The 11,295-nt window shown below is 46.5% G+C and overlaps 1 protein-coding gene across 1 annotated transcript in view; it reads left to right on the forward strand.

Moving 5' to 3' along the window:
• The first annotated feature begins 1,439 nt into the window (after nucleotides 1-1,439).
• The window catches only part of LOC123169305 (histone deacetylase 1), a 12,984-nt gene continuing 3,128 nt past the window's right edge, over nucleotides 1,440-11,295 (forward strand). The window contains exons 1-5 of the mRNA XM_044587145.1: nucleotides 1,440-2,117; nucleotides 2,224-2,664; nucleotides 5,232-5,462; nucleotides 7,591-7,682; nucleotides 7,778-7,844. Of these exons, the coding sequence (XP_044443080.1) occupies nucleotides 1,578-2,117; nucleotides 2,224-2,664; nucleotides 5,232-5,462; nucleotides 7,591-7,682; nucleotides 7,778-7,844 (1,371 nt within the window). The 5' untranslated portion in view covers nucleotides 1,440-1,577. The remainder of the gene's footprint in view (nucleotides 2,118-2,223; nucleotides 2,665-5,231; nucleotides 5,463-7,590; nucleotides 7,683-7,777; nucleotides 7,845-11,295) is intronic.

Consider the following 11,295-nt stretch of genomic DNA (forward strand, 5'->3'; position numbering starts at 1 on the left):
CGGTATATACTCTGAAATAACATACACATTCATTCAATAAAGAACAATTGCAATGAGCTCACAAGCTACAATCTGCAGGTGCTAGATACATTAAGCTGGAACAAAAACAACCAGAGACGTGACCCTTGTTGCTACACAGCTCACACAAGTGTAGCAGGCGTACGTCGTCAGGGCAAGGAGCAAACGTTGGATGCGAGGGAGCAGCAGATGTTGTGCTGGTTGCGGCCTGCGGCAGAATTGGCGTCAGGGATAGGCAAGACGGCGCCGTGCGCGAAGGCGGGTCAAACATGGTGGATCTCGCCGCGGCCATCAAAAGGAGACGTGCGGCAGTTTGAGGCAGAAGAACGTGGAGGTCCGCTAAGTGCAGCTGTTGTCGAAGGATTCGCCGGGGCCGCCGCCATGGAGTGATTGGAGAAGATCCAAATTGAGAAATTGATATTTTAGCAAAGGTCTGCTTTGGCTGAGGGGTCATTTGCAAATTCGCAAGAGCGGCTGTCATGCGTGAGATCTTAATCGGCAGGCTGAGGAGCCGCGGGATACAGGGATGCACGAGCCACTGATATTCATCAAACACATAATTTAAATAGAGCTCGTGAAAAAATTGCCCATGGAAATAGTCACTTTGGATTGGTTGTGTCAAAAGAATGCAACATTTGTAACATCTCTTCTCATATTCATGAGACTTTCACTCTGTTGTTGCATTAGTCAAGTTTAATTTCGTTACATATGTGTGCATGTATCAGTTTTCATATTTAAAGTGATATATTTAAGAGTTATGAGAAATTTTGCTAAATTTGATGGGCACAAAATAGAGGCATCTGGAAGCAGGACATAGGTCACTGATATTTTGTTGGTTATTTTTGGTAATGGAATGGCACTCGTGGAGGCCACTGAACCAAGTTATCTGTTTTATGCCTAACTATGGCTTTGTAGTTCTATCGGCTCCATTGCCACTATTGGATGCTGCCTTGCTTGGGAAGGGTTAGCTTTTATGATCTCATGACCGTGTTGAACTCGGTGATGCTACTTTTCTGGTACAGAGTGAGTGTTTCTTCTTACCCCCTGACCCGATAATCGGTTATCCTGTTACATGTGCTAAATTTATCTTCGTACAAATGCATCATGTTGTTTGATCTTCCACCGCTTGACCGTATTGTTGGGACTGGCACCCTCGCGCGGCGTGTTGCCGATCTAGTATTTGGGAACGGAGGGAGTACTTGTCATATTTTTATAGTGAGAATCACATTTTATATACGTCCAATTTTTGCGAAACTCTCTCTCCGGCCACGCAAGGGTTGACGACGACCGGTCAAGCAGCACCGGAGCAGGCAGAGATTGGTCGCACAACCGAGCGGCTTGCTGAACCTATCCGCGATCCAACGGCTCGTACAGGCCGAAGAATAGCCGAATGGAAAACCTTTCTCCTGTCTCCGACCCTCCCCCAAATCCGCTCGTCGCCCTCGGCCCTCCCCATTTTCCCAACTCAAACGCCGCCGAGAGCCGAGATACCGAAACCCACAAACAGAGGCAAGCGCAAACACGCGCGGAGGAGAGAAGGCGCCTCCCCTGCCCCCGCGATGGACATCTCGGCCGGCGGCGGCGGCAACTCGCTGCCCACCACCGGCGCGGACGGCTCGAAGCGCCGCGTCTGCTACTTCTACGACGCGGAGGTGGGCAACTACTACTACGGGCAGGGCCACCCGATGAAGCCGCACCGCATCCGCATGACCCACGCCCTGCTCGCCCACTACGGCCTCCTCGACGAGATGCAGGTGCTCAAGCCGCACCCCGCCCGCGACCGCGACCTCTGCCGCTTCCACGCCGACGACTACGTCTCCTTCCTCCGCTCCGTCACCCCGGAGACGCAGCAGGACCAGATCCGCGCGCTCAAGCGCTTCAACGTCGGCGAGGACTGCCCCGTCTTCGACGGCCTCTACAGCTTCTGCCAGACCTACGCCGGCGGCTCCGTCGGGGGCGCCGTCAAGCTCAACCACGGCCACGACATCGCCATCAACTGGGCCGGCGGCCTCCACCACGCCAAGAAGTGCGAGGCCTCCGGCTTCTGCTACGTCAACGACATCGTCCTCGCCATCCTCGAGCTCCTCAAATACCACCAGGCATGTTCCGTGCCCTGCCATCTTATCTAATCTATCAACCCTTGTTCCCCTCAGTTTTGCAAAATTGTGTTCTCTTAACATGTTAATTAATAATTCGCGTTTACAGCGTGTTCTGTATGTGGATATCGACATCCACCATGGGGACGGCGTGGAGGAGGCGTTTTACACCACGGACAGGGTGATGACTGTCTCATTCCACAAGTTTGGGGATTATTTCCCAGGGACAGGAGACATTCGTGACGTTGGGCACTCCAAAGGGAAGTATTATTCCCTGAATGTCCCGTTGGATGACGGCATCGACGACGAGAGCTATCAATCGTTGTTCAAGCCGATCATGGGTAAGGTTATGGAGATTTTCCGCCCCGGCGCGGTGGTGCTCCAGTGTGGAGCAGATTCCTTATCAGGTGACAGGTTGGGCTGCTTCAACCTATCCATTAAGGGGCACGCGGAGTGCGTGAGATTCATGAGGTCCTTCAATGTTCCGGTGTTGCTGCTTGGTGGTGGTGGTTATACCATAAGAAATGTTGCACGATGTTGGTGCTATGAGGTATATAAAAGGGAATTTTCATCTAAAAACACATCTTTGTAGAGCTTCTGTTGTGCATTATTCTACCTATTCCAGTGTTTTTTTTCTTCTAACTGGTTGCGTTTAGAATATCCGATTGCGTGAAATAAAAAATATATTCTGTAGCACTAGCACCTAGCCATGTATATGATCTATCATCGACACACCGGCTTGCCAAAGTGGCCTAACACTTATGAGTAGTTCTGTGAAAATATCATTTTATACAAACTTACTTCTCGAGTTCTCATCTACATATGCTACTGGTGCTCCAAAGCAATGGGAGAAAATCCTAAAAGTCGTAAACAAATTATGAAAAAATGGAGTGGATGTGAATTGGCACCGTGTGTATCTACCATGACACACAGTTTCAAATGGAAATTCACTGTGTGTGTATCTACCATGACATACAGTTTCAAATGGAAATTCTACACATATATTCACTGTTGTATGCTAAGAAATGTATTATGTCGCTTCACATAATCAGATCGATAAAGCTTCTGTACACTACATATATGTTGATGATGTAGGTCTTTATTGCGGAGGCAGGTACACATATTGTGTTTTCTGGCTTGTGAAAATACAAAACTATCAACTTAATGGGTTTTACCCTTTGTATAAACCCATAAAGCTTTCCATCATGTTTTCGTCTCAAGAAATGATAGGTCATAGCTAGCAAGAATTGTCCATCTTGTCACCACAACACCCTCATCCTGAACTAATAATATTTATTGGCTTTGCATACCTTCTTCTCGTAGGACAAGTACCCATGCTCCACACATGTACTAGCATCTGATTGTATAAAATAAGAAAGTTATTCTAGCATCCTCCGTAGCACCAACAGTATGCGTACCATGCACGCGATTCAACGCGGGCACACTGGCTTGGCAAAATGTTTCGACATTCATGATCACCTATGTGAAAAATGTCATGTTACACAAACCTACTTCTCTTGTACATATGCTGCTGGTGCAAAGAAAGTATGTCGCTATTTTGTTAATATGCGAATGTCCGTAACAACCGTTGTTATGCTAAGAAATGTCTTATGCCTCTTCATGTACATAATCATCGTATCCATAAAGCTTTCTTTCAGTACATATGTTACATATGTGTATATGATGTAGGTCTCTGATTCTTTGAAAAGGGAAAGCTATAAGCTCATGTGTTTTACACCTATACTTTTTTGGAAGTGGCTGTTGGGAAAAAATGGTATTTCGTGGAGAGTTTTTGGTCTTTATGTCAAATTTGAACTAAATTGTGAAACTTTGCAAAAACAATACTACTCTTCCTAACATGGCCTAAAGCATTCGGTCATATTTCAGTCTCAAGAATTGTAGGACATACTACTGCTTCCATCTGCCTAAAGCACACACTATCCGATTTGTGGTTACACCACCCTATTCCTACATGTAATGGCGTTTCTTGGTTTCGGATCACACCTTCGTTTTGCAGAACACATTTTTGATTGGTAGGTTTGCAGCCACACCTTGCCAAATATTAGGCAGATAAGTTCGGTAAGTGTTTGGTTGCAGCCAGTCAGCCACAGTTATGGCGTTCCACACTTTCATAGCCTTTTATCGCACCTGTTGGTTTTCATAGACATATTTGATAACCAACTTTTGCCACTAGTGTGGTGATCAATTTGGCCGCCTCTAAAATTGTGGATTGCAACACTTGGGGCACATAAGTGTGGTAGTGTGCCAGTGTGGAAGGCAACTAAACATGCCTTGAACTGTGTGCTACAGTGGCTCTGTCCTTGTTTCGGTTCCTCAACATGCTGCCATATAAAATCCGCTTTTCATATTTTAAAATGTAAATCATGCTATTTCAAATACTTAAAATCACATCATTTTAAAATTGTAAAATGTACTGCATAGTGCAAAGTTGAATAGTTTCTGCGATAGTTCTTTTTATGTTTCCAGGGAGCCATGATAGTTTTGTCCTAAAATAATAAAACATTAATTGCTACTACTTTCTCAAGTTTTGTAGGCTACAGGTGGTAGAGCCCGAGATTTAGGATGCCAGTGGCCAGATATACTACACAACCACTGACAGGGCTTGATAGGATTAACGCAAACGAAATTCATTTATATGAATAATAGAAATAAGGTACAGACCATGCATTTTTGGATGAAACAGTGTAAAAATGTTGGCTGAAATCATGAAACTCTGTAGAATCTAGAGTATATGCCATGCACCACCACCAGACTGTATTTACCGTCTTGTATTGGTTTAGTTATTCCTGATTTTAAAAAATGCTTGCAATGTCATTTTTTACACTAGTACTACCACGACACTTAATTTTGGATCAGAGGGAGTACTATTTTTATTTACTGTTCAATAACACTTATTTCTTTAAAGATGAACTCCTTCCGTTTTTACTTATCTGTCTATGTACATTTGATTATTTATTAGGAAAATTATAAATATACGACTTATGATGAACAGATATGTATTTAAGTGTTTGGGGGTTCTATTGCTTTTTCTACATATATGCTAATTCAGTTGTCACCAACTTACTGATGTTCCTTTTGTGCCCTTTGGTTGAGCAGACGGGAGTTGCACTTGGTCATGAGCTAACTGACAAGATGCCGCTAAATGAGTATTATGAGTATTTTGGCCCAGATTATACTCTTCATGTTGCACCAAGTAATATGGAGAACAAAAACACACACCGGCATTTGGATGAAATAAGGTCAAGACTTCTCGAAAATCTTACAAAACTCCGGCATGCTCCTAGTGTGCAGTTTCAAGAGCGACCTCCTGAGGCCGAGCAACCAGAGGTGATCTTTCGAGTAACTAATTTCTTTTTTCTGGCATACATCAGATACAATAGTAATGGCTTCCACACCCTTGATCTAGGACGACACTCTGACAATGTGACCATTTGTGTTGAGAGTGAATGTTGACTTTTGTTTTGCCCAAGTGCTAATTATCCTACTGGAAACTGCAAGGAGCACAGATGTGAAATTTCTATAAACATAAGGGAAAGCACCATTTTAACCCCCGCAAACTATTGGGTAGGCTCACCTAACCCACTGAACTAGTTTTTGTCCCACTTAACTCCCTAAACATCTTATTCCAGATCATTTCGCCCGGCGGTGGTTTTCATGTGCGGTATAACATTGAAGACATATACCTGGTTTTGCATGCGTGGAAGCTACCTCACCTTCTCCCTCCTTAACACACTCTCTCCACCCATCAACTTCTGCCTGCGATGTCTTGCCCTGCTTTGCCGTGTGGCTGTTGTGCCCCGAGTCCGTTGGTCACCTCTTCCCAGTTGCGCCCCCATCAGTCCTTTTGTCGTGTTGGCTCCTTCCCCTTGAGAGCCCGCGTTCATACACGCGGGTGACGTGCAGAACAGATCCAAAGGGGCCTAATTAGTACACTCAAATGGCATGGAAATAATTCCTTCAAATAACCATATCCCAACTCGAGCTGTCCTATCAATCATTACTCAAGAAAAGTAATTATTTTCCGAAGACATTTTTTTTCCGAGAAAATGTAAAAGAGTTTGCGTTTCATTGCATTGAACAGGAAGACATCGGGGGTACAACCTCCGAAAGGAGGGACACACACATGAATGAGTCAGTGGAAGGAAATGCATCCCCGTAAACACCTTATCTGTAAACATGAGCTTTGTTTGGGATCCCTGCAAGGTGTATCAGACACGCACCCAGCAAATCACATACAAAATTAAGAACCATATAGGAAGCATGTGCCCTCCAACAGAGTGGTGACGCAGCAAAGCGAAACAAGATAGTGGTAACACTCCGGCAACGGAGAGTTGTGGGTACTGGTAGTGGCTCAGGATGGTGTGGGTGGTCTAGTGACAGTTGTGTCCAGGTGCTTGGATGCGGCATGCGGCAAGCTACAAAGACAATAGACACAAAAGTGCTATGTGGGAGAAGGGGTTTTGGATGCTGCAAAGGATGAGGAAATTGGGAGTGGGATTTGTATGGGGAGAGGAGGAAAAGGTGGAGGAAGAAGAATATGAGACGCGAGCCACGTGGACACAATTTAGTGACGTGGTAGCCCGTGTGGCAATACCACCATTTATGTTCTCAGAACCACCTTCCAAAACTGCTCTAGGGGACTAATTGGTCCACCACCAGTCACCAATAGTCTAGGAGCCTAGGTTCGGCGATGAATAGTTTTGACCTTTGCGAATAGTTTGAGGGGGTAAAGTGGACTTCTTTATCTAAATATAAGTATAGGAATTAACAAAAGCTAGTAGATGGCCCTTTTCGGTTCGAAATTGGTCAAATTACCATTTGGACGCCAATCCTTGCCCTCATGCATTCGCAGTCTGCCCTGCATGCACACTGAAAGTAGGGATTTGCAGATCGTCCTTGTGTACTTCATCTTGCTGTGCATATTATGTCTTTGGTCCATTTTTTTCTTCTGGAAATAGTAAGTTTGTGCCCATTTGATTAATTTATTTTAGAAAGTTCTTTGCCCATTTCATGCAGCCAAGTCATGCTTTTAGGTGTTATTAGTATGAACATCATTTAGGTAGTTTGTTCTTTTGTTAAGATTGACCATCTTTGAAGTAATTGCCAGGTATACTGCTGCAAATTATATCTGTAATGTTTAAATCAATTTATAAAACTTGCCAAGTTGGATATATCTTGTCAGATATTTATAATTTTATATGACTGTTTTTCTTCTGTTCATTTGTTGGGTTGGGCTAAGACCAATGGGTTCATTTCTAGGGGCCATTGTATTTGTCTTGCTACCATGGGACCATGTTGACTTGAGGTTGAGCTATGTGCCATCGTGATGATACTGATATTTTGGTATTAGCTCTAGATGTGATCATTAATGCTCATTGACCATAGTTGTAGTTTTGGAAGCAGCATGGCTAGCAGTCATCATATATTGGCTAAGTTGCATTTGTGTTGGGTACAGCAAGATGAAGATCAAGAGAATCCTGATGAAAGGCATCATGCTGACTCTGATGTGGAAATGGATGATGCCAAGCCTCTGGAGGACTCTGAAAGGTGTTCTTTTTTATTTGCTTCCTTAGTCCTTCAGGTGATTATTTATAGCAATACCATTGGTTCTGATGCATCATGCATGCCATTTTCTCCTGTAGGAGAACCAGTACTCAGAGTGCGAGAGTTAAGAGAGAATCTGCTGAAACTGAGGTGACAACAGATCAGGTACTTCACTTTTATTTTAACTCGTATACTGATTCAGTAATATATGCATAAAATTACGATTGCGTTGGTATATAATGCATTCTTGCAGACATCTAAGCATTGATATTTATTGTATATAATGCATTCCTTTTTATTTTAACCGGCAAACAGTTGGAGAGGTTGAGAAGCTCCTACTGCATTAGACTGATAAATAAGTAGGAAGAGTTTATGTACAGGTTGCTGTATATCTTTTGCAGAATGGCAATATATTATGCCTTTTACCAGAAACATGTTATATAGTCGGCGTCTGTAAAAGACATCCATGGAGAGTTGATGCATTGTCCAACATTTGGAATTTTAATCATGGTTGCTTAGGCACTTCTGAATCTTAAGAAGCTATTGTCCAATATGTCAATCTAAGCATTAGTAATTTGAATACTTTAAGTGAATTAAAACCCTATAAAATTGTGATTATATATTGCTCACAGTATTTACACATGTTAGTGTTGTATGTAAAAGTGTTAGTAACGAAAATCATATTTGTAAGGCTGTATTAGAGTGGAAAAAAGAACTTGACCACCAGGACTAGCCCTTGGTGGCATTTTTTAAAGTACATTTTGCCCTTTTCCAGAAACATGTTTATAGTTGGCACTATAAAAGACATCCAAAGAGAGTTGAAGCATTGTCCAAATGTCCAGCATTTGGAATTTTAATCTTGGTTACCTTGGCATTTCTGAATCTTAGGAAGTTATGTGTCTAATATGTCAAATTAAAATTGTTAACTAGAAATCTAGAATAGTATAAGTGAATTAAAACCCTATAATGTTGTGACTATATTGCTTACGGTGTTTAGTTATGTTAGCGTTCTATGGAAAATCGTTATTAATGCAAATCCATATTTGTAAGGCTGATTAGAGTGCCCATTTTTTTTCCGACAACCAAGACTAGTCCTTGGTGGCACTTTTTAAAGAAGAAAGGTGATTACCCAGCAATGTGGGAGGCTGAGCCTCAAACGCAGGTGGGTGGGCTGCGAGCACAAAAACCTGCTCCAGCTAGCCACCCTAACAGAGGCTCGATCTCGCTGTATTAGAGTGGCATAGGGTTTTGGGCTTGTGGGTTTTGATCTTAGGTTTAATTTTCAAGATGCTTTGCTTCAGCACTAAGGTGCCTTAGGATGGTAGGCTGCAGCCCTTGCCTTAGCCATTTGGCATATGGCGGTCACAGGGAAGTGTCCATCCCTGCCGCCACCTGGTTATTGCCACATCAGGCTGCTCCTGGTGCTTGGACCCCCCCTCAACACACACACAATCCCTCAGTGTCCCCGCTTCCGCCTTATCCGATCTATTCTGCTGCTGTGGCGAGGAAAAAAAGTAGTGGTTGTGGCGAGGGAGAAGGGAGGGTTCTGGGAATTAGGTCACAGGATTAGATGGGCCATGGGGCTGTTATGTGCATACATCAAAAGTGCCTGACAATATTTTAAATTTTCTCTTGCAGTGTCTGTGATGATTGTTGTGTTCCTAGACCGTCAAAGCACAACCTTACCTTATGTGCTTAAAAGTTCAAGTGGGATTGGGAACCCCGCCTTACTACCTTTAAAACCATGGTACATGTGATCGACAAGAGGTTGTGGTCCAGGACCTTGGTACCTTGCTGCCGTGTGGATAAGGTGCTGATGGCGCCAAAAGTGGTTTTGGTGTAGGAGATAAAGAAAATAGGAGGGAGGGGAGTTAGTACTATCTACCTTATTGATAGTGAATTAGGAGGCAGGCATGTAGTTTCTGCTTCATGACAGTGAACTAGGAGGTACGCATATAGCCATCGTTCATGGTTCTTGATAGAAAACATTGGTGTGAGACCTAAGCAAACTAAGAAACGCGGAAAAAAGATTGTGGATATTAAGTCCATCCCCAAGTGGTAGGAGCTAGGATCCTACCTGGTCTAGGGCGTAGGTTGTACGGGAAGGGGGAGGGTTGATGGAGATGCGATCGCGGCTGCCGGCGGCGGGGCGCCGTGGCGCGATGAAGAAGAGGCGGCGGCGGCGCAAGAGGCGGCTAGGGTTAGGTCTCCCGGCTCCTTTCGGGAAGCCGAGCAAATAATGATTGCTTCTTGCTTGATTAGATTGATACATCTCCTCTCCTTATATAGAGAGGTTTACTTGACTCCTAAGCAAACGATCCTACTAACGATAAGATAATTGGGCTAAGCCCCTAATAACGATAAGATAACTTGGGCCGCAACCCACTGGGCTAAGCCCCTAATATCCTGGTCATAACACTTCTCCCCGCCTGCATAAACAGCTCGTCCTCGAGCTGTAAGGTGGGGAAGCGCTTGCTGAACTCCTCGAGGTGATCAACCAGCGTCCAACACCTTCGCGACAGCTGGGGCGGCCAGATCGGCGGCGACGGCGTCCTCCTCAATGTAGTCTGCAGCCTCCAGGTAGAAGAGTCGCGGGCAGACGTGGCCGGGCGTGTAGGGCTCGTCGCAGTTGAAGCACAACCCTTGGCGGCTACGCTCGAGTAGCTCGGCCGAGGTGAGCCGGCGGAACGGGCGCGCTGCGGTCGCGGCGAGCGGTGCCGCGGAAGCCTGAGCAGGCCGACCCTGCGCGGGAATATCCAGCCAAGGTAGCGGCCCGGGATGGTGATGCCTGCTGGATGGCCATCGCGCGGGCGTAGTACATGGCCGTCTGGAGATCCTGGGGTCCCCGAAGCTCCACGTCCACGCGGATGTGATCCGGAAGTTCACCGACGAAGAGGTCGGCCCGCTGCTGCGCCGTCACGCCCGACGCGTGGCATGCCAGAGCCTGGAAACGGTCGGCGAAGTCCTGAACCGTGGAGGTGAAGGGAAGGCGGCCTATCTCTGCCAGGCGGCTCCCGCGGATCGGTGGCCCAAAACGAAGGAGGTAGAGCTCGCGGAAGCGCTCCCAAGGGGGCATGCTGCCCTCGTCCTGCTCGAGGGCGTAGTACCAGGTCTGTGCCGCGCCGCGGAGGTGGTAAGAGGCGAGCCAGGTACGCTCCGAGGCGAGGGTACGCTGCTCGCGAAAGAACTGCTTGCACTGGTTGAGCCAGTTGAGGGGGTCCTCCGTGCCGTCATAGGTGGCGAAGTCCAGTTTGGCAAACTGGGGCGGTGTCTGAGTCGGAGCGCCGTGGCCGACTGGCTCGGAGGTGCGAAGCAGCGAGGATTGGGGCGCCTGATCAGTATGGCCGCGGCCCGTGGAGTGCCCCGCCGAGTCGGAGGGATCGCCGAACTGCAGAGTGGGTGCCGGCGGGTCTCCAGCTGACGTGTAGACGGGTGGCGGCGATGATCCGGTCAGCCAGGCCGGTATTGGGGACGGCGACGGCGGGAAGCGCACTTGCTGGATCGGTACGCCTCCCTGCGAGGGTGACCCGGGCCCCGTGCTGGGCGGTGGCGGGGCCGGCAGCTGCGGCTGCGGCGGCACGGACCCGGGTGGCATGGGGGGCGTAGCGAGGGCCGG

Source organism: Triticum aestivum, chromosome 7D (genome assembly GCF_018294505.1).
Source record: "Triticum aestivum cultivar Chinese Spring chromosome 7D, IWGSC CS RefSeq v2.1, whole genome shotgun sequence".
NCBI classification, from domain to species: domain Eukaryota; kingdom Viridiplantae; phylum Streptophyta; class Magnoliopsida; order Poales; family Poaceae; genus Triticum; species Triticum aestivum.